The sequence below is a fragment of the Aulostomus chinensis genome, chromosome 22 (assembly GCF_037954235.1).
Source record: "Aulostomus chinensis isolate RoL2024-O1b breed Wild chromosome 22, RoL_Achi_v1.0, whole genome shotgun sequence".
NCBI lineage: Eukaryota > Metazoa > Chordata > Actinopteri > Syngnathiformes > Aulostomidae > Aulostomus > Aulostomus chinensis.
The window spans coordinates 16,125,427-16,152,914 of NC_141341.1; the positions used below are offsets into that span (position 1 = coordinate 16,125,427).

The 27,488-nt window shown below is 41.6% G+C and overlaps 1 protein-coding gene across 1 annotated transcript in view; it reads right to left on the reverse strand.

Annotated features, from left to right (window-relative positions):
* Positions 1–27,488, reverse strand: part of csmd2 (CUB and Sushi multiple domains 2) — a 280,010-nt gene that overhangs the window by 79,045 nt on the left and 173,477 nt on the right. The window contains 8 exon segments of the mRNA XM_086193866.1: positions 2,590–2,777; positions 2,986–3,124; positions 4,432–4,623; positions 4,789–4,991; positions 19,298–19,424; positions 24,326–24,517; positions 25,521–25,677; positions 25,807–25,976. Of these exon segments, the coding sequence (XP_086049992.1) occupies positions 2,590–2,777; positions 2,986–3,124; positions 4,432–4,623; positions 4,789–4,991; positions 19,298–19,424; positions 24,326–24,517; positions 25,521–25,677; positions 25,807–25,976 (1,368 nt within the window).

The following is a 27,488-nucleotide window of genomic DNA, read 5'->3' on the forward strand; positions in this document are numbered from 1 at the left end:
TTTGCGAAGGCAGCAGTTGCCACGAGAGTCGTTCTGAGCTGCCATTGCTGACAACCAGTCTTGGTCACAAGATTTCATGTCTAACTTCTGTGACTTTACTTGTGCAAATGCAAGTTTGCAGTTACACGCTGACGCCCACCTCCTCCAGCTGAATTGGAGCCAAGACACTGTCCCGTGTCAGGGCGTGGTTTGGAGTGTTCCCACAAGTCGAACAAAGAGGACTTTGGAGAGCTCAATACACGGTGAGGCAGCTGGTTTCACAAGTTCACTTGAGACACCATGATGACACCGTGATCCTTTGAGGATATACAGGAGTGCTTTAGGTGTGATGACAGCAAATCTCTCTCAGAGGTTGGCACAGATGCAAGTAGCATCAGTTACATCAGAGCTGGAGAGTATTTTTTCTTTGACAGAGCTGCAGAAGAACTGCACTGAATAACTGCACTCAGCTTTAACATCAGTTTGTGATCTGATTGGTTGAAATTAGCCCCATGATAGGCAGATGGTTCATCCAATCACCTGCCAAGCATGTTTTTCTGAAAGGGTCTGCCCTTTGCCAGTTTCTGCGGGCAACCTCTCAGATAGTTTCAGAGAAAAAATCAATGTGTGAGGTTGGAATAAACAAGCCAGTTGTTACCTGTCCCAGAGCTAAACTGTTCCCTTACTTTGTGTCTAACTTCACAAATGAAGAACAACATATTGTAAGTGACTTTTCTCTTGGTCCACCATCTGCCATATAAACTCCTGCTGTGCACTGAATCGTGCAGCATTTTCTCTTGCTGGGGACCTGCTGACCAGTTACGAGGCCATCATCTCAGGGCACCTGCTCTAGACAGGTTGCGCCCTTTCACGGGAGCAATTTTGACCCAAACCTTCCCTTGTTCCTGCCTTCATTAAACCAGCGCACCTGGCAGGAGACACTGGGGCCGTGACAGATGTGGCAGACATTAGATGTGGTTGGGTACCGGACACAAGACGATGGTTGATTTAGCATGAAGTTGCCCTGGAGCATTTTGTAGGTGCAAGAGAAAATGGATGAGAGGAATCATCTGTTTTGGAAAATACTCAAAGGAGTTTAAGTGATGAGATGTGATGTGAAGTAGAAATGAGCCAAGGAGTGGGTGAATGCATTGGATTAGACAGATGTGAGTATGAAGATGCTTGTATGTGGATGTGTGTGTTACTTTTTTTTTTTTTTGTAAATCTGTCCATGTCCGTGTCTATGTGTGTTATTCAAATGTGGCTCAGGCTTGGAAAGTTTTTGCCCACATATTTCCCTGGAGAGCCCAATCAGACACTGCCAGAGACATGGAAACAGAGAGATTGCTTGGTAAACAGACTGACAGCACCTCAGGCAGATTCTGTAATGAAATTTTCAGTGGCAGGCTGACCAAATACTAACTGGGTCTACTCGTCAACGTGCTCTTTCCTCACCAAACAGACCCGAACCCTCAGCCAAACATGCACAGTGGCATGCTGTTAGTCTGAAAGGGAGGAGGTAATTTATATATTATTTGGTTATGGTTCATTAGTGTGGAGAATTGGGAGTGGGCAGAGGGAGTTTTTCTGAGCCTCATACTGGGTCCATCTGCTCTTCCAGATTGGTCATACAAACTCACACAGTGTATCACACACGCTGCAGAAAATATCACCGAAGGTGAGTTAGACTGCCTTACCAAAACAATGCGGTACACTCCATTCATGTCTAATTTGCAAATCAATCGCGAAGGTCAATCACACGAGTGGAAGAGTTCTAGAATCAGTTGAATTGCCTGAACGCCGGCCAAGAAACAGAGTACTCTGGGTCAATTTGGAATTGGTTAAATGTCTGATACCTTAAACAGCCGTAATTGAGGCTTGGAGATTTAGGAAGATTTAATAGTGCTCTCTCAAGCAAAGCCCTTAAAGAAGATGCCCTGTCTAATTTAGCGCTCGTTTGGTGCCTGTATGCTTGTGAGTAAAATGGGTACAACATACAAGCAGCGAGGCGCTGTGGGATCACCCACCACCGCATGTACAGAACCTGACTTGAGTCCCTGATATGATGTGCTGTGGTCAGCTAAGCTTTAAATATGAGACGGAAAAATATTTTGCGTTAGTATTCATGAGAAGCTTTTTGTGCGGCGGCAACACAAGGGCTTAGACCCATATGCTGAAGGATTTTCATTTTCATAATTCTTTGTGTTAGTGGGCTACTAGAGGAGGCAGAGATCAATAATTATTCCCAAGTAGAGCAAACGGGAGGGTGGCGATCGGGATGCTGCACCTCGTCCTTTTCTGAAGCAATTTTTACACCACTAATCTCACTTGCTTTGGACTAGACACCAGAGAAAGTTAAAAAGAAATAATCTGCAAGGTCGATAAGCAGCAGAGAGGAAATCCATTCACACTCAGCCAGAAGAATTTTAAACGTGAATTGTGTAGGGGATAAAGCCTCATATCCTATTTAAAATTCACAGTTTTGTTCAGAATCGTGGTAAAGGGGAAAAAACAAACAAAAACAAAAACGCGGTATGATGAAACACTCTTTTGTATAGGGATGACGTGAAAAATCCATGATAGTTTTTTCATTTCGACAGAAGTGCATACCTGTGTACTGCAACACAAATCCATTGCTGCTAAGGGAAGCATCACTCCGGAAAGCCAGGAAGAGTGTGTTGGAGCTGCTCTCAATGCGATCTGGGACGTCAGTGCCGTAGAAACTCCCCAGGAGGGGGCTGAGAGAATCCGGCCCATCGTAGATGTGTAAGAAGTCATAGCTGGGCTCTAAACTGAATCTGGATACACAAGAGCACACAACATAGTTTAAGAACATTTCTAATTTAAATCAAGTGTATGGAGGCTTAAAACTGGATGCACCTGAAATTAGTTGATGATTAAATGAAGCTACAACTGGAAATATATAGATTAAATGTGAGTTTTTATACAAAGAATACAATTTCGGTGAAATGTCCGACTTCTTCCTGGATTCATAGTGAAGCTTACTGGTTGAAGCTCAGAGCGATGACATAATCCAGTGTGACAGTAACGGTCCAGTCACACTCCCTGCCATGGGGGTACGGTTCAGGATAGTCCGGGGAAAGAATCAGCCCGCTTGGACCCGTCAGGTTCCCCCCACACGGAGCTATGAAAAGGGAGAAATTAGTTAATATTCAATATTACTATAAAAATCAAACAATAAGGTGGAAAAACACTTGTTATAGCTTTTTTTCCATAGTAATCTAAAAATAAATTGCCTTCGACAAGAAAAAGACATCGCTGTATTCATGTATTCTGTCCTGTTGAATGGATATTAAGTTCACACAGTTTGCAGCACATTAGTTACGTTATAAAAAGTAAATAAGTGTTACTCCAACATTAAAATAATATTTTAGTCTCTTTCATAGTCCTGTTTGAAAAGAGTTCCGTCCTGAAGTTGCAGTTTTGGACTCCTAGCTTATATTCCTGGGGACTCTTAAGTTCTGTTCTTCGTGTCTCTGGTTTGTGTCCTTGTGTTTTAATTTGCCCTTTTTCATTTCCTGCTTTACTTTGTAATCACTTCCCTCTTGGGTGTCTTTGTTTGCTTTACATCCTGTCTTTGTCTGTTTCTCTCCTTTGATGTGAACTCCGTGTTCAGTCCAGTGTGCATTTCTTTGCTCTTCTTGTTTCTATGGTTTCACTACCGGCCATTTCAGCAACAGCAGCTTAATTTGTGTGTAGCTAATGCTCATTGATAGCGGTTTACTGTACTAACCTTTAACTATTACAGCACTCTCCCTCTTAACCCCTCACTAAAGAAAATATCAAAACTAATTAAGCTAAGCGCTAATGAAACGCTGCAGCTGATTGGGTCTTAATTGCCTTTGTTAATTACTTCACATTGTTTGGGAGAGCACTGAGTGTGATCCTATATTTGAAAATTACTGTAAAAGAGTAAAGGTCTGACTGGGAGGTCGGTACAGTTATTGAGAGGGAGGTTATTAAGCTCCTACTGTCAGCTGCACAGCTTTCAATGGACGTCTGGAGCACAAGGCAATTGAGTTTAGTTTCCACTTAGGATTCAATTAAGGAGTCTGTTAGGAATCACTATTGTCTACCTTTTTCACAAAAGTAATTTGAGCCACAGAGGTTATGCAGTAGTCTTCATTAGGCAGAGAGTAGGGCATAACATACAGTACTTCATGAGATTACTTTTCAGATCTCTTCTTTTGTGTGGTGAAATGATGCTCATTTAAATTTTCATAAAGACTGCCAACAGAAATTGTATGAATAAATTATATTTCCATGAGCTGTGAAAGTAAAAATGTCTTCATTATACTTGATTTTGTACCGGTCCTATCAGTCCTCTTATTCAGTGGTAGATCTAAATATGTGACAACACTCAGTCTAGTTGGGAGTCTGTGTAGCATTATCAGCAGTAATTGGTGACTGCATGCAGCGTTGATGGAGTACCTGAGCATGTAGGAGGGTCTGGCTGCCAGAAGAAACGACCATTGATCTCAGTACAGGTGATCCGGTTGGCCCCCTGCAGGATGTAACCAGGATCACACTGGAACACCACATGGTCCCCAGGCTCCCTGCTGTCACCGCTGCGGGTCCCATTAATAGGCATGCCCGGGTCATTGCAGGAGGTTGCAGTGGAGACTGAAGCAACAAAGGAAGTGAAGTGACATGAAAAGGGTCCTAGTCTACATAAAAAGAAGCGTTAATGTCACAGCTAATCTGTGAGTGGAGGAGTTTTCTTTCTTTCTGCTCAGCTATTTAACCTAATCTCCCCTTCATCTCCTTCTCATCATCCTCCCTCCTCACCAGAGAATTGCAGAGCGAAGCCCTGCTTGCTAGTGAAGAAGTCTGTGGTGAACTGCAGGCTGACGGTGTTGAAGGTGCTGTGGGCATCCTGGGGCAACACTGAGCCACTCAGCTCCCTCAGCAGGACCCCTCCATCCTGGGGCCCATCCCAGATCCGAAGGACGTCATGGACTTCCTCAGTGTGGAAAACCAGGAAATGCAGACTAGAAGAGAAAAAGGCAAATACTGAAGAGGCTTCAAGAGATGACAAAGTTTTGTACTGAACCACAGAGTGGCACGAGGCCTGGAACCTAGGATTAAGTTAGCATTGTTGAATGTCACACAAACTCTGGCTTTTTAAAATGGACTTTTGGTTAAATGCCTGTAATAATGACCATATTTAAAAAAAAAAAAAGCTTCGGATTGGATTTCAACATGTTGCACTATGGGAATAAATACATCGTAGGCACTCTCAAAAACCTCAAAGCTACCAGTGTGTCTTTAAATGGCGGTTGCTTACAAGTTGCTAAAGAGACTACAGAGGTTGATGTGAACATTGAACATCATCCCACCAAACTCAGAAGTGTGGTTGGTGGTTGTTCGTTGGGTGACACTGACGTCATGTGCTCTTGTTCAGAGCCTAACGTTAGCTTTGTACTTCTAAAGATCACATTTATTCTTCAAAAACCATAAAATTAGCGTTCTATGAAGTCTATGATGTTGACTCCAAAAAAAAAGCAGAGAAACACGAGTGTGAGAGTATTTGTTACACTTCTTGGGGAACGTTCTGAAAGAGGGAGATTTACTCCAAGCACCACAGAGATTTGATAGTGCGCATGTTGTTTCTCTCTTTAAAAAAAAATACATTATCTCTGCAAAACTTCATGGTTCAGCCTAAAATGAAATACAACCCAATCTCAGGAGCGCGCGCACACACACACGCCAAAACAAAAACCCAAGGTACTGCCATTAAAAACAAGCCTAGGTTGCTCTATCACATGATAAGCATCCTCTGAAACTCCAAAGGTTATGATCAATAATTTGTTTGTTTAATACACAGGCTAAAATGAAATGTCATGATACAAAACAGACAGATGAAAGAAGAATAAAACATGACAAAGGCTGAGTCAGAGCAGAGGAGGAGGGATTAAAGGGATTAAATCAAAATACTGCGAATTTAGCGGAATCAATTCACGAAAGTGATTAAAATAATAATAGATGAAAGGAACAAAGAGGGCAGACATACAGGCGGGTATGAAGAAGAGATGAGCGACGCGTTCAAGTGAATCACAGACACCAGATGCGGAGCATTCCATGGACGTTCCATTGTGTCTGAAGAAACTGTCTGCCACGGCATTGAATAGTTTCGGTCTAGACATCAAAAAAATCATGCTGTCAAAATATATACACTTTACTTTTGGCTTCGACAGCTGTCAGGCAGCTGGTCGTCCACTGGATGTGAAATGTACTGTAGGTGTGTGTGTGTTTGTGTGTGTTAGTATAAAATGCTATGCTGCTTGTGTATGCATGTTTAAGTGTGTGTTCTGGATCATCTCAGCAGGGATGGACTGCCTTTCTTCAGCAGATAAGAGGCTTGAGACTGTGTTTGCAATCAAAAACTACAGTTTCTCAAGTGTTTCACTGATTCAGATTTAATTGCTTATAAGAAAATAAAAAAGTATTTTATCAACTTAAGGGTGGCATGGCTCAGAGGTAGAGTGGCTGTCTAGCAAGTGAAGGGTCGCTGTTTCGATCCTCACTTCCCCCGGTGACCATGTCCAAGTGTCCTTGAGCAAGATACTGAACCCCTAACTGCTCCTGATGGCCCTGCGACGGACTGGCGACCTGTCCAGGGTGAACCCCGCCTCTCACCCAATGTCAGCTGCCCCGCCCCCCACAACCATCCAATTTGCACATGAAAAAAAAGGATGCTAGTTACACTGTTAAACTTGATTCGCCAACTTTATACATAATAAATGCCAATCACAAGGACACGGTGTTTCTTTGATAAGTTCTGCTGCTGGAAGGACGTGACATCTTGCATGAATGTCACAGAAATGCCTTTCAGTGAACTTGTGTTAAACTGAAGCTTTCAGGTTCATAACATCCAAAACACTACCAGTGTAAAATTCAGAAATGGTAAAAGTACACACTTAATTACTCAAGTACAAGTACAGATTAAAAGACTGGTAAAAGTAGATGAAGTAACTCAACCTTTTCCCACAAGTAAAAGTAGAACAGTGCAGGCTGTTGATTGTACTCACAAGTATAAGGTAAGAACTAGTAACTCTTTTTCCTGTTTTTTAAGAAAAACTTCACCCAAAAAGTGTGTTTTGCCACCCAAGATGTTTTTTCCTCCTTCATCACTTCTTTGTGACACCAGAAAGCAGAAACAGTCAGCCACACATATTTAGCTTGAAGCTAATGGTGAATGACATCTACAGCAGCAAAACACAAACAAAACTGCCAAAAAAATAACAGGTTACAACACTCAAGCTCACGGTCCAGTATAATCCATGACTTCTTTATCAAGGCGGGTGCTCAGTAATCCACAAACATTAGAGCAGGAAACAAACAAACTAGAACCGTTCTGGTTACGTGCTTGTTCGTGGTGAACCATAAGCCACCATCAACCTGGCAGCTTTGCTTTTGTTTTGTTGCTGTAGCTGCTGTTAATTGTCAGGCACCATGAGCTTCAAGCTAAATATATGTGGCGGGCTCTTTCCATTCTGTGGTCAAAACTAAGGAACAAAGGAAGGACAAATGCCTTTGTGAGTTAAAGGCACCTATTTTCAGTTCTTGAGAGGTAAAATCTTTTTTTTTTGTACGGTGTATTGCTCTAAATCAACTCTTCTTTTTACAACTGAATAGGATTAGTGTCCTCGACAAGCTTCTTCACCTTTGCTGGACGTGCTCTCCTACTCGTGTTTGTAGGAAGTGGCAACTCGTTTTTTTAAGCACATTACTTCCAGCTTTGCAAGAGAGTAAAAAAGTTATCTACCCCCATCTTGCTTGTGTTTCTCTGTTTCTCTCTCCCTTTTACAGCAAAACTAAGGAAACAAGTGAAGGGTAGACTGTGCAGATGTGTGTTAAAATGCAGGGTGTAAAAGTAAAACGTTTTCAGATAAATATGTAGTCAAGTAAAGGAAAAATACCTGAAAAACATCAGAAACAAAGTATTTGAACTTTGCTACTTTCCATCTGATTAAATTCTATTGTTAACAACAATGATATATTTTATATTTATCAACTATATCTCCATCTTATAAAATATTTATGATATAAAGGACTGATGATATAAAAACCGTATCAATGACTCAATTACTTGTGAAAAATCGATAAATCGATAATTTTATATGATTACAACGCTCCTCACCCTCTTTATTTCATTACCGTATTTTCCGCACTATAAGGCGCACCCAAAAACCTTGAATTTTCTCAAAAACCAACAGTGCGCCTTATAATCCGATGCGCCTTATGTGTGGATCAATATTGGTTCATTATGGCTACCATAGTCAGGGGGCGTCGCCGAAATAACGGCAGTAAAAACGGTATCGTCACTGAACTGCCAGACAACAACGGCAACACTGACTCGGATAATGACGACTTTGACGAGACGGAACCGGGCACGTTGGATGCCGTACTCGCTCAACTGTTCAACTCGGACACTGAAGAGGAAGAATTCGATGGATTCGTGGATGAGGAATGAACTGAAAGAGTGAGCTTTACGTGTTTCCTTCACGTGTTTACAACTGAACGAGGCTTGGGAGATATTGTGAGTATGGACATTAACGTTTGGACAACGTTGAGTTATTTAGATATTGTTATTTGCACTATTTCGAGAGTTACTATATTGTGATTGCACTGGCGTTTGATTTACTGACTGTTTCTTTTACGTGTTTACTGAATCAGGGAAAAGTTCCCCTCCCCGTTTGTGAATGCACTATCTTGTTTTGGGAGTGAACGGAGTTGTCAGAACGTTGGTTTGTATTCTACGAATAAAGTTTGACCGACTGACTTATCTGACTGTTTTGTTGACGTTCCCTTTAGAGCAGCTCCATCTAGTGGATGCATAACGCAACCCCAGCCACTACAGTCGTTTATATTTTATGCGCCTTATAATGCGGTGCGCCCTGTATATGAAAAGTTTTAAAATAGGCCATTCATTGAAAATACGGTAAATATGTACATTTTAATGATTAAAAATAACACCACAACAACAGTATTTTCCTGATGTGTCCCAGTGTGATAAAATACTGATATAGCACAGTTTTCAAGACAGTCCTCTGGAGTGTGTATTTCAATTTATTGTTGACAAGGTGAAGCTTAGATATGTCCATCGGTGTATTTCCAGAAATCGTTATTTCAACAAGTCAAATGGTATTCTCTGCCCTACTTATCTGCATTAAGTCAAAGTTCTTCTAGTGTTTTTTTCTTTTCTTTTTTAAGCATCCTCATCTCTTTACACACACACACACACACACACACACACACACGCCTTGAGCTACAGTTGACGCATAGGAGAAACAACAACCCACTGATATGTTGGGTTTTAGTAACAAGTTCCCACCGTTTCTGCATAATTGGTGTCAGACTCGGATTCCCATACTGTCTGATGTGTGAGCTGCAGCCGGCGGCTACTCCACAATGGGCCGATCATGGTGATACTGTACATAACCTACTTGTCAAGTCGTGTCGCGAAGCTTGTGAAAGAAGTGCGTGTAAAACAAACAGATGCAAACACAGCACATGTCAACACAAATGTACGCTGTAAGGTATATTAGAAGCACCTGCAGCATTACACGGGTACATACATGAGCATCCAAGCCTGGGAAAAAGACCTTAAAACCTCTTATCTCTGCAAAGCAGCACATCTCACGTCTTCAACTTTATTATCTCTGAACTAGCATAAATGCTAATCCCTTGCATGGAGCGGATTTTTCCACATAGATATTTTCCTGCTGGTGTTCGCCGAAGCATAGATAATGCCCTGTGATACGCAGTAATCGTTCAAAGCTCAATAATCTCAATCTCAACATTATCAATACATACTAACTCATCGAGGATAAAAGAAGGAGCGAACTGAAAATGCACTCGAGTCGGAAACAGTTCTTCAAGGTCTGAGGTAGAACATGGAAGGTTCTACTGAATGAGGCGTCAATCAAAAGGTCAGAGTGCACCAACCATTCTAACACCCAGTGTTTTTGTGTGAAATGAGTTACGACAGAAAAATCTGAAACTCGTCAACTGAAGTTCCTCTGTCTTTATAAATGTGAAAATGTGTTAAGGAATATTCTCCTGGCTTGATCTTCTGCACCTTTGTAAAAAGGTTTGTTTTTTTTTAAAGTGGGAATGTTATTGAACAGTGGTAACTGGTTATTGGTTAGTTACCTGAGAAATGCATCAACTGTCTTCACTTTTGCCAGTATATCTTTAAATATTTGTACCTACTGACTCACGAGAATCTACACTCTAATGATAAAGGGTGCTGAAGTAATGAGTCCTAATACCCATAGATATGATGGAGTTGAGGAACTTCCTATCGCCTGAACTAAGGTGTACTGTAAGGGTAACAAAAGCTTGTGAAATGTGCAGAGTTGTTTCTCCAGTATGACACATGACAGTCAGTCAAACGCCACGCTTCTGTATTTTTATGCATTTATGGGTCTTAAAAATGTTGTTGCGATCAAGTGACTAAAAGATTGCAGAGGACATAAACCATCATCCCGCCACCGTGAGAGGCAAAGGGTCGAGATCATGAGATCAGTCATGCATCCTTGGATTGGTTCATAGCTTTACGTTTGCTTTGTGCTTTTAATGATTGCATTTATGCTCAAAAAATTATTAAAGTCATTTTCATTGGTGAAGATTATCTGGCTGAAAATAATATTCAAATGTTTCGTTTTTTTTTTTGTTTTTTTTTTGCCACAGATCTGATTCGCTGCAATAATTGAAAACCCAGTGTAAAAATTCCACCGGTGTCTGCGTGAAGAAACACACGGCAACATATCAACCCATTTGTTTTTGAAGAAAAAAAATCTGGCTTTCTTGCTTTTCTGTCAAGATTACACTCGGTGTCTTCCTGTATTTGTTACTTCCTTGTGTTACTGACATGAATATTCAAGTACTGGGGGTTGCTGTATTTGCACTTTTCAATGATAGCCTTGATTAAAATGTGTCCCTTTCTTTTTTATTTTGGTAAAAGCATTGCTGCTTGAGATTTGAGTAGGGCCTCTATTTGCTGAGCCATTTCACAATCAATGGTACTTGACTTCACTTGTGCAAATTGATTATGTACATAAGTAAAACTAAGTACTTAAACATAGCACTTGTGTACATCGCATAATGGGTATTTAATGTTTTGATGGCCACAGGCACTGGTTAGGAGGATCAGCGGGTAGTGCTGTAAAATTTGAGGTTTGAGATTTAAAAGGTGTCGAAAATTGGATACTGCCCAACCCCAGGTCAAAGAATAAAACAAGTAGAACTGGATAATGATGTCATAAAATATTAATTGTTGCATACACTTGGGCCATTACAAGACCCATTCCTGAATTGATGAGGTGGTGTAAATGATGGGGACAAAAATGCCTAGTCTACAGCTCCGGTGAAGCTTCTACCATCCAAATCCTTCCACAAATGTATAATGGTGATGATTATTATTATTACCAGTATTATGATCAACATTATTGTTGTATTGTTGACTTAATTTAGCTCATATACTGTACATACTGACACAGAAAAAAAAAGGTGAACAAATCATTTAAGAGTCAAAACTCTGGCAGTGCCCCGTGAATCTCCGTCCCTGCACCAGCAACAAGCAGGAGTTCTAGTCAGAGGCCTCTGCAACCGTCATGTCGACACCTCAGGTAGTCCCATGCTTGTTATGCACCTTCTCCTACTCAAGGAAGGAGATGCTGTGATATTTCAAAGGATTTGTCAAAATGAAGTAAATGAAAATCAATTTTGTGTGTTTGTGTGTGTATGTGTGCACAGGTATGTGTTTGGTATGTCGAGGATGTGAGAGAGTGTGAAAGATGGCTCTGGGAGCTTGCCTGGGCAACTGTGACACCCGGCACCAGTCATGTACTGGATCCATGCTTGTGTGCTGACAGGTTTCATGTTCCAATGCAACCTTCAGGACTGCCAGACACCAAACGACATCTTGTTCTAGTTGCGGATTTATGGGTTAAGAGACAGATGGAAAAGTGAGTGGAAAGGAAGAGGTATGCTGAGGGGAAGCAGAAGGTGAGGGAGGGAGCAGTAACCACACAGATGCTGATCACTGCTGGGTTGGTGTAAAAAAGTGGATGATGGAAGGAGGATAAGAGGTTGATGGAGAGAAGAGGAGGAGACGCTCTTGGATGAGGAGCGGGGCGATTTGTGCTGATCGCTGGGATGGATAGGATGGACGTGGGTTGCATGTAAGAATAATTGGTTCTTTTTTATAAAAAAAGGATCTACATAGCCAATCTCTCCTAGACTTTTTCTGGAAGAGAAGGCTGAGGGCGATAAGGCGAGAGTAAAAAATGAGGAGACGGCGAGAGGATAAGAGTGATGAAAACCTTTATCCATCACTTTTTCTTTTACTCACTGGTTTTAAAACACACACAGGGATGGACTCCCCTTTCATGAACCAACCCATCTCAAACTGAACTTCGGTTATGGCGACTTCCCTTCCTTCTTGCTGTGATGCAGACCCTGCTGTGCAGCAGGGTCAAGTTCTTCCTGACAGCTTCCTGAGATGCTCATTTAGGAGTTACTTTAGTTAGCTTGCAATGGGTAAAAGTCTGTTTGGAGACAACTTTTCTGAACATTTATGCTTGTGGACTGAGGTGGAAAGGATGGAGAATATGAGTGAGAATGAAATGATGAGTGGAATAATGTTGTATTCTTCACGAAGGAGTAAGATTTTAGTAGCTGGGTGCAGTTAACATTTTGTGGAACCATGGGAAGCCAAGTTTTGAAGTTTACGGCTCAGGGCTCTACTCTACACTTGTCCTGTTCTTAACAAGATAAAATAGTTCAATCAAGTATCAGAGGGATTGTCGTGAGGAGATGAGCAAGGGAAGAAAGGGATGGAAGAGATGTCTCAGGTCTTCTTTTGATTTTGCTTTAACTATTTTGTATTCATATGAGGAATACAGAGAGAATTCGAGAGTGTTACGAATACAAAACAGCCTAACTGCAATCACGAGTCCTGTGGGGAGTTGTTTGAAAACTGTGTGTGGGTGTGTGCACATGACGGAGATAAATAAATGGGACTGTGTGTGTGAAAGAGAGGAGAGATGTAGAACAAGATTAAGTTTGTAACTGCTTACTTGCCACTAATTAGGAAAAGGTGTGCAAAGGCAACTGGCCCTTTTTTGTTGGTATTACAAGCAATACTTCGCATCTTTGGTGTTGTCTTGATTCATTATTTCATTTTGCCTATACGTGTAGTATTATGGCGTGGTGCAGGGGCTGCACAGGTGCAATACCACAGGAGGTATGGAGCATCAAACTGCTTGTGTTTTAAGAAACTTAAAAAAAAAAAAGAAGAAGAAGAATTGAGCCTTTCTGTAAATCAGAGGGTGCATTCACATCTCCATACTGTACACAGTGAGGACAGACGTTATACTACTTTTGTGTTTGGCACAGCCGCTTCAGTGCTGGGACACCCATGATGTGGCAGGCTGGATTTATCAATCACTTCAAAACAAGAAAAGTCTGCAGATTGTAGCTGCTTTTCAGTGCAATTTATTGGTGCATTCATGAGTGGGTGCACCAATGGATGTGGACTTTTCTTTGTGTTTCAGTTATTAATGGCTTAAGCCACAAGCTCTTTGTGCTGCTGCACATATAGAGACAATATGAAACATGCATCTGTAGGCATCCATAAATTCAAGGCATCCAAGACCTACTGTACCTGCAGTTGTTACACATGCACGCTTAAAAACAGGCCCCGTTATTGGGCAACCTCATCAATAGCGGTGTGTGAAAGTAGCCTCTGTTGATCGTCCCTGTGGGAACATCCATCAGGGCTGAGACACGTATACACCGCATTGTGTAATGGAACAAGCACACCAACATATCAGGTCTCTCCGGACATCAAGACCCAGTTTTGGTTGAGGCAATCTTGTCCGTTTCATGCATTGCAGGGCACATGATGTACAGACACATAAGTTACGTTATAAAACTGATATAAGAACAGCCAGGCTTATTTTGGATCTGGAAAATGTGTGAAATTGGACAACATAGCAGTGAACTAAAAACAAAGGTTTAAGAAAGCAAATGTCTTTTTTTCCTTCCACCATAACAGCCCCGGCGTTTTAACAATTAGCTTTCTTGAAAACTCCTTAACTTGAACTTGATCCTAAGAAAGGTTAAGACAAGCATGTAAAAGCAAGAAAAATAATAAAAAAGGGGGGGAAAAGTCTCAAATCATTACTGAAAGATACAAAAGCACCCATGACTATTTGTTCTCAGACAATGAGGGCTCTGCTTCATGAACTACAGCCTATCTTCCACGTCAACACTGTCCAGACCTGTGCCCTGGGGAGGACACTCAGGTCTCACCTCAACCTAAGAACATAACATAGGATGCAGCAGTCTACTCGGGATGAATCTACATCTTGAGTCAGGAGCTCGGGGTTGCTTCTTCTGTTGGGAGAGGCCATAATGTCCCGAAGGACAGCTACCACAAGACCTTCAAAGATGGGTGGCCCTGAGCCAGTATGGTGCCGTCTTGCATTAGCGGCTGAGTAGGGCTTCGGGTTATAAGCAGTCTAACAAGCGGATAATAAAACTCATCAATACCAAAGGAGAGCCAACACCGGGTCTTGGGTGTTGGCATGTAGCCCCGTGGTTTGACCTGCTCTGGATCAGAGACTTGACAGCAGAGATAAACAGAAAATTGCTGAGGCTGCAGGTCAACATTGCTGCACTCCAAGAAACTTACACGGCGGCCTCAGGCACAATGCAATGAAGGGATTTTATCGTCTTCAAGGCTCAGATGTGACTACAGAGTGGGATGATAGCTTTTCGGTTCAAAGCACATGACTAAATCATGCAAAATGTTCTGGTTTCATGTTAAAAGACAGAAGAATGTATTTCAAAACTATATGTTAAGTTATTGATGAGAAACAGGGGTCGGATTAAATACATTTTCTTCTTCCCACTCCTTTTGTATGAGTATGAATTAATCTGAATATCGAACCTGCATGTCTCCTATTCAAAGTATTTGCCTGATTATTTTTGGTTGTATTCAGGGCATTTATGTTTTAAAAATTCTGTACTGCTTGAAATAAATGAATTCAATCAATCATTCAATCAATGCAAAGGAATATGTGAAGGAATTCTAATTCTCTATTCCTCCACACAACCCACATATCTGTCAAACCCATAAATTCTGTAAGCAGCTACTGAATGTCATCATGGCTGATGCACAGCAACTTTAGCACCAGAGTGAGCGATGATCACAAGGCCTGGCCCCGGAAGGCATGTATGAAAATGGACAGCGTGTACTACAGATGTGCACATGGACAAGATATCAAGGAGACGTCTCAGATCCAAACACTCTCAGCAGATGGACCTGAGCCGTATCAGGCACAACCATCTCAGGATTATTCCTCACTACCCAGTGACACCAATGAAATGTGCAGCACTGCTGGATCATGAGCACAAACCCACTGAAGCCCAGAAAACAGACAGATCCTGCACCCGCAACTATTAGCTGCAGCACTGTGAAGGCATCCAGTAATCTGTTGACAATGGCAACATCAAAGGGTGTTGATGAGGGGACAGAGAGGCATCCGACTCACACAGAACAAAGCAGGGCCTGTTGTTTCTGCAACAAGTGAAATCAGTAGGAAGAAAGCCAAGCAAGTTGACAGATGGGTAGAGCAGCACTTGGAGATCCAGAGATAAGAACATCTCCAATGCAACCCACCAGAGTTCGCCTTGCATGACAGGGATGGACAAACCATCCACTCTGGAGGAGAAGAGATGGAATTTCATTTGAGGTTAGTAAGCCTGGTCTGACCGACTCACCTGTATGAGTGAGTCTGCCTCAGCATGGACCAGAACGTCTTCACAGCGTATAACAATGAAGACAGGGCAGCTTCTCTGCTGAGCAATGTCCGTGAGTCCCAATCAGAGTGCAGGAACTGTCTGATATTCTAAACTGAGTCACAGTGTACCTTCAGGTCAGAACTCCAGACATAAAACCCCGGCTGTCACTCTGCATTGCCCTCATCAACCTCATGAGGGTCTTTGATCTCGTGAGTGGTAACAGCTTGCTCCAGATCCTCGCTAAGGCCAGTAGCACAACAAGCCTGCTCCTCAGAGTGATCCAGTCATCCATCCATCCATTTACTATACCTCTGATCTGTTAAGGGTCACCAGGGGGATTGAGCCTATCCCCGCTGACACTGGGCGAGAGGCGGGGTTCACCCTGGATAGGTCGCCAGTCCGTCCCGTTGCAGGGCCATCAGGAGCAATTAGGAGCTCAGCATCTTGCTGAAGGATATTTTGATATGGTCACCGGGGGAAGTGAGGATCGAACCAGCAACCCGCCGGTTGCTAGACGACCACTTTACCTTTGAGCCATGCCGGCCCTGATCCAGTCATTCCAATCTGAAATGAAGGCGATCACTCAGTTTGACTGTGTTTCCTCAGGAGCCTTCAGTGCTCACAGCAGAGAGAACCAGGGATGCAGACCCATGGTCTCCTGTGACTGACGGTGATGCTGATGATTTGGAATGTAACAGAAAAGCGTGAAAGAAAGGGAGAAGATATTACAGTAAACAGAGGAGGGATTAAAGAGCCATTTCAACAAGCCACAATGTTTTTGTCTGCAAGCCATAAAATGGCAGGACTATAAAATAGGACCCATAAAGTATATGACCCCTGTTTTACGAGACTGGAGTGCTCAAATTGGAGGATATACTTTCTTACTAAATACCGAATACCTCTTTCTTTTCTCTTTTTCGTTGAGGAACACATTTGATGGCAGTAACAACTGGACGTACCACTGTTTAAATGGCTAATTGAAGCCCTTATCTCTATTCCTTATGCTCTCGTTTCCTAATTTTGGTTGTATCTCTACTTGTCTGTATTCGACCCTTTGCCTCCTCCCTCCTTCAATCAATATCTCTCAGCAGTCAGGTCCGTCAGCTTTTTAGAAGGTTGCTGTTATTTGGCACAACTGCTAGGCTCACTCTAACTCAGTAAGTTTTGATTAGTGTACTACCCTCAGCTACACAATTTGATATACAAGCAATCCCTCGACTAATGCATTGCAAATTCTTCTCAATAATGAATTACGTGGGTAGGATCAAAGGCATGGATGTGGAGCATACCTTGCTGAGGAATGCCAGGGACCTTGAGGTAGTGAACACACTAATGAACCTAAATGAGCAATCATGAGGGACCTAATAGTGTCAGATGTGCAAGCTATGGGACGCCGCACAAATACATCAGAGCAGTTAACAGCACTGTACTGAGTATATGCAGTATACCTTCAAATTTTAAATTTATGGATGACGGGGAGAAAAAAAAAATATCCAGGGCAGGGCGAACATAGAAGGATGTGTTGTTCATTGTTTTGAACACACTGAAGTTGAAACGATGAAGAAACTGCAGCAAAACAAATCCCTTAAAACCAGAGATTTTCTAAGGATGGCTTCACAACAAGAATGGCAACACTTTATTTGGTACCAACAGACAAAAACATTGAAATTTCATGTTAAGGTTTTTTTTTTTCTTGAATAAAATGTACTTTCCCTCCTTTAACTTTGAAGACATCTGCATATACAATACACATAAAAAGAGCTATTATGCATGTGTATATAACCGCCAGTATGTTGACTCCCCAAAAATGCATTCAATTAAATTGAAATACCATGAATATGAATCAAAGCTGTTGATTTAAATTGAATGTGCCAAAATGCACAGCAAAGAGCCACTCAAGGACTTTGCTTTATATTCTCTATTTGCGAATATGTACTGTCAGTCATAAACAAATGCTGCTTCGCTGTCATGTGCACGGACTCTTCATAGACAAACATGATCCGATCCCTGGAAGGAGAGATTACAGCCCTCAAACTTAAAGCACTGAGCTCTCTGCCGTCTTTTCCACATGTTTCTTTTTACGCGCTTGTAATAATCTTTAGGGGGATTATTGTTAAATACATTCATTTACATTTCTGATTTCTGCAATATATCAATGCTGAATCTATCTCCACGTGCTTGTGCGTATCGTCAAGCATTGTCCATTTTAATACATGCTGTCGTATAGCTGGTATTGGTCCAAATACGCTTGCAGTTAAGGAGAGAGAATATCATTAACATTACACAGGTTAAGGCACTGATTTCTACAAGGACACCATCTTGTTAAAAATTTATACTGTGTATACTTTGCTTCGCTTAAAATAATTCAGTTCAGGCTTTGTTATCTTACAGGCAAGGGGAGACCAAATTGGGGAACCATTAAAAATGCCTTTGAAGAGGTAAACTAAGTGTATCGGCTAGGCTTTGAATCGTTGCGGTGGATTTGGCGAAACAAAGAGAGTGAGGTAAAGAAAGTGAATTGTTTCAGTTAAATCATGATACAATCTAAATGAATAACTGTCTGTTTGCTGCATCAATTGCAAAAAAGTGTTAAAAAATAGGAGTGACATCTGCTCTCTCCCCTGAAAGCTTCAGGATACAACACATCCACTATGTACACATCAAAGCAGGCACACATGGTCACCACACAAAGAAAAATAGAGCAGGATGGAGGCAGCATTGCTGGGGGTGGTGGCAAATATAATGTGTAGCTAATTGGTCTTAAAATCAAATTATCAAAAAGTGAAATCAAAGAGTGGAGACAATTATCTGAATCAAATAAAACCAAATCAAATCACAACATATCGAATCAAATAACGGTATGGATGATAAGCCGTGATCCCGGATGCCTCTCCTCTGGGGTGATTCAATATTCTGCTGCTGACAGAGAGGCTCTTCCACTACATGTACCATATCATCCCGCAATTTGAACAGGAGCATCCGTGGATCCCCCCCGGATGAGGTATAGGACACCATGACCTTGATGATCCATCAAGGTGGATGGAGATTTAAGCTTTAAAGGAAAAAAAGATCATACTATAGCCCATAGAATAGAGCAGGAAATAAATACAACGCTGGAGCAAATATTCAACCCTCCCCTTTCCAAAGGTGATAAAAGTCATGACACTGCACATACTTGTGAGACATACAGTCCTTCAACTTTAAATATTTTACTTTCTGTGGTGAAGTCTTAAACCTGAGGGCCCGACTCAGCTGTGGCTGTCTCCTTCTCCCTGTAGTAACTCAACTATTGGCCCAACAGCAGCCCATTGAAGACTGATTACACAGCAGCCTGTGAAAGTGATGAATACCACTGCAAACGGAGGGCTAAATTGAAAGTATATTGAAAGGTGGCAGATTGAAGGAAAGCCTGGAAAAGAACAATGTAATCAGAAAACTAGAGAGCGCACAAAAGGAAACAAAGAAGTGTTGCGCAGACCTTATAGTGCTTCCAGGGGCTGCCTCGATGCTCCACATGCAGTGCAGGTTGTGTTCATATGGAGCAGGGTAACCAGGAGACAGGATACGGCCGGTCGGCTCGTCCGTGATCGTGCCTCCACATTCAGCTACAAAAAAGAAGAGGGGAATCAGGGAATCCATTTGTTTCACTTTTTATGAACTGTACAAGTTTTGAATAAAATATGGAGAATGAGTAGCAACAGGATGAGGACTGAATAAGATAAAGGTGACAGAAGCGTAAATGAAGTCATTACTTTTATTAATGAAATGATAAATCAAGGTTACCATGCATGTTTCAGCACACTGCCGGTAAAGTCCATTCCACCTGTGTTCTCTCATTAACATCAATTACTGACACAGCAGTCAAACACACTAATGTGATGGGCTACATCTTACCATTGACTGACAGGAGGGACAGCTGCCAACTCAATATACTCTTTGTGTATCCCTCTTGGCTAAACCCAAGTCTAAACAATGACCTCATCCTTTCATCCTTGAGAGCTGGCGGCCTTCTTTAAGACCCAAATAATTTAACGTTGTCTTGAAGAGGGAGTTTTAGGTGAGAGAACAATGGCATTTTTAAGTCCTTGCGCGCTTGTGGTTACCATAATGATACCTGTACATTCAGAGCAACACAGTCAGGAGATCATACCAGTTTTACAGTGTCATTCTCTGAGCATCAATGCTGGACAAGTTACTTCCAAATTATAATATCAGTCATAAGCAGTGAATTTTGATTCTCCAAACTCCATTTATACTGATAATTCCTGTAATAGCTGTGATTTGTGATGCAGTATGGCGGTGTCAATGAATGGAATGGTAACAGGGATGTTCTCAGAGCCAATTGTGCATTCAAACCAAACAAAAGATGCTAAAAATCATTATCGATTTGTGCAGAGACTCCTAAAACCCACTGCGGTTCAAGGCTTGATTAAAATGCTTCTGAGAGTGATATATTCACTTTGGCACGGCGGGCAGCTTCCAGGAGTGTTCTTTTTGTTTGTTTGTTTGTTTGTTTGTTTGTTTGTTTTTACTGGAAATAAATCATCGAAATAAAGCTATGCCGTATAACAAGAGATTTAATTTCAGGCGGCAACATGTTACTGGACACAGTTTATGTAATTATATGATCAAAATTTCATTAAAAATGCCTTTTATTACTCTGTTACTGTCTAAAGATAATGTATTAAGGTATTACTTCAACACTGTTGGGCATAATAATGTAGGAGGAGTTAGAGTTCTTAAGGGTAATTTCTCAGTGTAATTCTCTCTCTTGAACTCAAAAAGGCCATTTTTTTTTTCTTAGGAACTTTGGTGACAACAGAGGTACGCTGAATACTTCACAAGTACTTTGATTTTCAGCACTTCCAGTTCCGTGCTTCATTAGCTTCAAGCTAATAATATACTGCTGAAGTTTGTGAGTGTAGTGAGTGCAGTGCACATGACTTCAACACAATAGTTTAGTTATAGCAACTCGACGGGACACCCTGAGGTACATGCCAAACGTAAGCTTAGTCTCTCAAAATCAACAACACAAACACACAACATCAAACAACAAAGCAACATCAGAAGCCAAAGCATCTTGTCAAGAATAATGGGAAGAACTGAGGCTTTTCTTAGCCTTAAGTAATGAATTGACATCACAAAAGCTCTGTAAATGCAAAGCAATTTTCAAAGCGCTCCAATTACCAACTCCTACCCTCATCCGAAACATGAATATTAAAAAACAAAATGTTCCAAAACAACATCAGATTGCGAGTGGTTTGTTAACTTTTTTCTTCCAGGGCCATATCTCAACTGTCAAGAGGAGGCTAAAAGTGTTTTTTGTCTCTTTGCTTCCTCAGAGATGGGAAAATAGCTCCTTCAAACAGGAGGACAATGAAGAGGATGATGGTGATGTTGTGACTATGTTTGTCAAATAAATCTGTGACAAGCTAACTCTGTATTGAATCACAGCAACCACAGAAAAGAGAGAGAGAGAAAGAACTAACAGGATGTAGCCAATGAGCTAACTAAATTAAAAAGAGCCACACACAAGAAAGAACAGACCACCGAGAGACAAGCTGTGGTCTCTGAGCAGCAGAAATAAATATGTCATTTCCTTATCTGCAAAAATAAAATCTGTTTTTCCATTAATTGTGAAAAGAGAAGACAATTACATAAAACAGCAAGAGCGTCTTCCTGCCTTATGTGCTAACAAGCTGCATCGCATACGACAGAACTGCGACTCTCAGCTATTCTGCCACTTCAATCTTGATTTCCACCTTCTCTGCAGTTGTTTGAAATGTAAATTCATCTGCCACTTTATGAGATGAATGTAAAGTTCTACGATACACTTTACCCTTACAATTAGAATATTGTTCAGTTTTTGTCGTTTGCATTCCCAGTATTGCCAGTCTGGTCTGTTGTACGAACACAGACCAGTTTGGCTGTAACTGTATTTGTAATTTCGACTCATTGTGGAAGACAAAAAAGCTCCTCGTCAATCGGAAGGCAATGTGATGCAGGTTTCTGTAGATGCTGGAGGAGAGAACACTATCGGCTTTTTATTGGGCCGGTGATGTTCAGACGTGGCAGAGAGCGTCTTAAGCATCAACTTTGCTGGAAACCAAAGACAAAGCTGAATGTTTCTTCTCTCCTACTGTCTGTGCCCACACACAGTATATACTGTATTTGACTACAGCCACATTACCAACAAAGTGGTTTTAGTTCCATATTTTTTTTCTGTTTCTGTTGTAATATAAGGAAATAAAATACAGGCGCTGAAACAGGATCTCTTAACAGCCAGCAGTCACTTCTACCATGCAGCTGTTGATATTCAGATTTAATCACTGTGACGTCACTTTAACAACACAATGTTTAAAGGACAATGGCTGTGCTTTCATTTCCTCTATTTACACATTAAAAGACCACTCATAAAAGAAAGCAATTCAAGACCTTTCTAATTCAAAATTAACTGGGATTTGTCGGCGTTTTTGATATTTTGGCTGCTCTCTTGACAGCCATTAGAGGGGCAGACCGTGGTGCAATATAAAGCCCTCAAGTACGAGCCAGCTTTGACCTCAGTAACAAAAATTAAAACAATAATCGTTGTAAATGTAGGATTCATGGCAGAGCTGTTGCATTGGTATGAATTATCATAATCTATTTATTATGTAAATACTGTACTAATAATCATATTAGAGGCTCCTGAACTGGACAGGGCCAAGTTGTGTCCCCACGGCTAGAAAATAATCCCCTCACAGGCAACCAATATTCACTCTGGCTGATTTTCATCAGCAGTGAAAAGGGCACGGGGAGGACAAACGTGTTCTGAGTCACAGCTCCATGGTGTTTATATGGAGACATTAAAATACCTGTCAGTTTAGGTTGAAAACGGAGTCAGACATTGTTATTTTAATCACCTTGGCTCATGTCTAAGAAGCTTCCGGCATGTTTCCTCCCTGAGCTTCTGCCTGGTTTGCTGTCAGAATGATGCGTGGGTGATCCACAGATCCACAAAACTGCTGTGGATTTGTTACCTGGGACAATATAGACTATAGGTGACATATGCCAGATTATTTAACGCTGTTTATGACTGATTGATGAACTGCAGGTGAACTTCACTCAGGTGTCTACCCTGAAATACATTCATGTTGGAAGTCTTTCTACCTCAGACAGGTAAGGGTTAAATCCAGCCTATCAATACTTGTGCTGCCTTATAAGGCTCTTATTTTACAAAAAAAAAAATGTGAACAGGGGGGATTTGCAACCATGATGAAACCTGAATATAAAGAGCTGAATGGCATATTCTCAATGAGATAATACATTGAATAAGGTGCTGGGAAAGCAACCAAATGGATGCCCCCAAAAATAGCACAAGCTCTACTGTTGGCTGTTTAACGCGCCACAGAGCTTCCCTACACCTGCACCGGCATCTTCACATTGGTGCTGAGAACAACAAAAAAACAACACCACCGAATAAACAGACACTGGTTTGGATTAGTCAAGTGGCAGTGAGACCATGTGATGTCACTTGGTACTCGCTATTTAACACACACTGATAATAAGTAAGATGAGAGCTGTGATGTTGGGCAGGAAAACACAGAATAATATTAAAATCAGAATACATCTCATAAGATCGTGAACTTACCTACCTGTGAAACATACCTACTGCATGTACTGTTGCTTTTTCATGGATTCAAGACATTTAACAGCAAGTATTTGACCAACAAATTGCACAATTGGGGTGAAAAATGATTTACACTTCACATACTTTACACCAAATAACCAATTACTGTAGATTCTCATATGTCTTCACTTCCATTCTGGTAACTAACTGAGAAGGTTATGAAGCAACTGCAAGAACTTGGAACCACAATCTAAATAAGATGGAGTCATTTCCTGTATAGCAGTAGTTTGATTAAAAACATAATAGTTGATAAACAGTCTACACAGTATTTATGCATGAAAATGGCAGCACACTCCTCTCATAGAAAAATATAAATAGTATACTGACCTATTTTTACATCTGCATGACACAAACGTGTGCCACACACGTGCCTGCTACATATTTAAAAGTGTGTAGGTTCCTGAGCAAAACTGTTAAAAATATTTTCTGACAAATCTCTGTCAGCCTGCAGCCATTTGCACACGAGGTGTGTGTAGTATGGAGGCACACAAATTCTCATACGCATGAGTTTCTATGTGGAGAAGAATGGATGCATGCTGATGTACAGTGTTTATGCATCTGGCCCAAGGTGTGGATTGTTGCACTGATTGTAGTGGAGGCGTAGTGTGACTGCAGCTGCTAAGAGTGTGTGTTCAGAGTAGCAAAAGGAAAGAGGGAGGAAGGGAGGGGGGGGAGGAGGGGAGAGAGGGAGAAGAGAGAGTACCATGTATGTCTAGGCTCTTGTAGACAGGCTGAAGAATCCTATATCAACATTCAGCTATGCTAGCTGGTTAGCTTGTTGCAAATAAATTGTGTCACTCTGGATCTCCAACCCAACGCAGGACGCATCTAACTCACCAACACAGAGTGGGAGGGGACTGTCCCATGCTCTCCTTTCTCCCCTCAAGCAGGTGAGCACCTCAGGGCCTCTCAGGGTGTAGCCTGGGTCACAACTGTAAGACACGGTGCTCCCTGCAAAATGACCCTTGTCTTCCCGCTTGTAGCCAAACTGGGGGATGCCTGGATCCTCACATTTCACCAGCTCAAAACCTTAGAGGAAAGGGACAGTAAAGGGTTAAGGAGGGTATGGAAGTGGAAAGAACAAGATTTTAACGGGTGGAGGCAAAGGTGGAAGTTTGAAAATGTGTAGGGCTGCCCCAAACTCAAACCATCAGTCAACAGAGATTCTTCTTGTCAAGCTCAGACTTGCCACCATTTCCTCTCGAGTTTGGCTGCAGAATAATTTGAGTTTAATCACCACTTGATCACAGATGTTTTCTGTTATGTTTTCTGTTCGTTGTTGTACTGCAACTGTTTAGATGCATTTTAAGCATCTTTTGGATAGGAATGTAGATGTTGAACCTTTAATCTGTGGTTGTTTTATCTATATAAAGACTTGAATTTGCTGTCCCAACATCAAGGTGTTGTGGCCATACATGGCTGCTGGACAGTTCCAAGGCACTGCCATTGGCTGGAGCTAAAATCTCATCTCACATTTAACCAATACAGAGACATTGAAGCCAGCAGGAAACCTCGTCATGACTTTGGGTGTGGCAGGTGCAGACAGCCAGTGAGAAGTGAGGCACTATAGCATGGAGAGTAGCTAGGTATGCTAGCTGCAAACGTAGCCCTCAACAACAGCCACTTTGCAAAATCATCCTGAAATTCTCTGTCAGCTCAGATTTCTTGGAGGGGTTGAGCCTGAAATACACTATAATGCCTCATAACCTCATTGAGCCAGTACTACATGGAAGCCTGCAAAGAACAGAATGTTTCTCTTTATTTCATGAGAAACAGAGCCTCCAGAGACAATCTTTGTAACCAGAGAACAGCCCCATGGTTTGTATCTAATGTTACCATGAGAATGCAAATATATCAGCTGTCTTTTATTGAATTTATCGTATTGTATTGAGCAGCTCAATGCAAGTCACCTGGAAAATTGAAGTTAAGTACATTCTCAAATATTTGCAGTTTGCTAAATGAAATGTGACAAGGTGTGTGTGTGTGTGTGTGTGTGTGTGTGTGTGTGTGTGTGTGTGTGTGTGTGTCTTACTAGTGAAGTGCAGTTCAAAGCCTTTACTGGTATTATCCCCATTGGTGATGAATTCCAGCCACATGGAACTGGAGGTGGAGTTGAGAGTTGTGTCTAGCAGCTCGCTGCCTGTAAACACCCCGAGCAGACGAGCCTCATTACTGCTGCCATCAAAGACCTGCAAGGAAGAGAGAAAGTGGGCGGTAGCTTCTGAGTTAAGACATTCAGGTGTGCACACACAGAAAGACAGATATGCTAACAAGACTGAATACATAGATGGGGAGGGAAACTTCCCCCACTCTCTCACTTTGAGGATATCATCGTCCTCCAATCTGAAGTCACGCGCTCTGAGTTGGATGCCTTTGCCCGGCTGCGTCTGGATGGAGTAGATGCATTCGTGGTTGTTGCTATAGTAACCAGGGTAGTTGGGTGAGAGAAGCACCCCTTGCATACCAGTCACGGATGAGCCACATTCAGCTGGGAAAAAAGAGAGAGCAGAGAAGGAGCAGAGAGGGAGAGACAGAGAGAGAGAGAGTGAAAGAAGGTGATGGAGAGAGCAGAGGACATGTCAATCGCTATATGCTTGAAACTCAAGATGTATTTATTCATGTTGTCATGCAGAGGGAATTGGGAGAGATGATAATGGGAAGTGGAATACGGTCAGTGACTACATCTGAATGTTGAGTGGCACATCATCCTAATCACACTGCAATCTGAACATGATTAACAGTCATTTCTGCTCTTTTTGAAATCTACTTTTTCCCGATCAAATCCGAGAGGAAAGGTAAAATTGGACATTTTCTGAAGGAAATAGCTGCTAAAATTTAAATAACCACAAAGGTGACTATGACAGCACCCAGACTAAAATAAGAACACGACATTCTTCTACCTTATTTTTTTCTGCAATACAAACAAACCTATTTCACAAACAAATGAGCTTCCATGTATTTGATGGACTCCTCCACTTCGGATGAGCTTTCTCTTCACGGATCAAACTGTTTTTCACCACTAAAGAATATGCACCAAATATATAGAAAGGATGCTTTACACAGATTGATAGATTTACTGATGTGACTAGTTTCTGCAGAGTGGCCCCTGGTGCTGGTGAAGTTACGGTCTGCAGCACGACTCAGGACCCACAACCATGAGTCACTGTCACCCACCGACCCCTCGCATTGCCAGGTAGCGCACACACAGCTTCAGGAACAAAGAAATCAATGGTTTTATTTAATCTAAGTGATGCACTTATTATGCAAATTATAATGACACCCTCCTGACGAAGAAACTTTGACAGTTGACCCTTTCTATCTCTTCTACACCTGAGCACCTGTCGTATGTGCGGCTGCGAATTTCTGTGTTGTACCCGCTGCCATCAATGTTTCCTCCTCTTTTCTATGTTTCCTCCCATCTATGTTGATTTGAGCTGGAGCAGATAAACAGCATGTCTACTGCAGGGTCATCTGACGAGGGACTGCAGGATGATTAAAGCTGCTACCATTGCAGACAAACGCTGGACGTTAGCAGGTTTTTTTGGCCAGTGCTAAAGGGGCTTCATTGGTTTTTGTTGGCAGATTTTTCGATGTCTGCGTTTTTTCTGCATCTTGTTCATTTTACGCAACAACTATTTTATGTTTTTGTTTAGCGTATATTAACACAGCGATGCTTAAGATAAATGATCATAGTCTGTACCTTACCCATCATTCCAACCATGAGGTTAGTGTGAATGTTCATATCTTGAGTTTGTGTAAATTACAGAAACAACCTTGACATGAATCTTTAACATGATTATTGTTGTTTTATTCGCCAATATTCCCAAGCATTAGCAAGGAACAACATCAATAATTAACATCATTATCTATTAGCTTTTTTATATCATCCTCATTAGAGCTGCTGCTCCATGTAATTTGGGCAAAGTCAAAAAGGATGCTTCTGGGAAACTATCCAATGAAGATGTGGGTGGATGTTGAGAGGAAGGAGAGCAGCTCATGC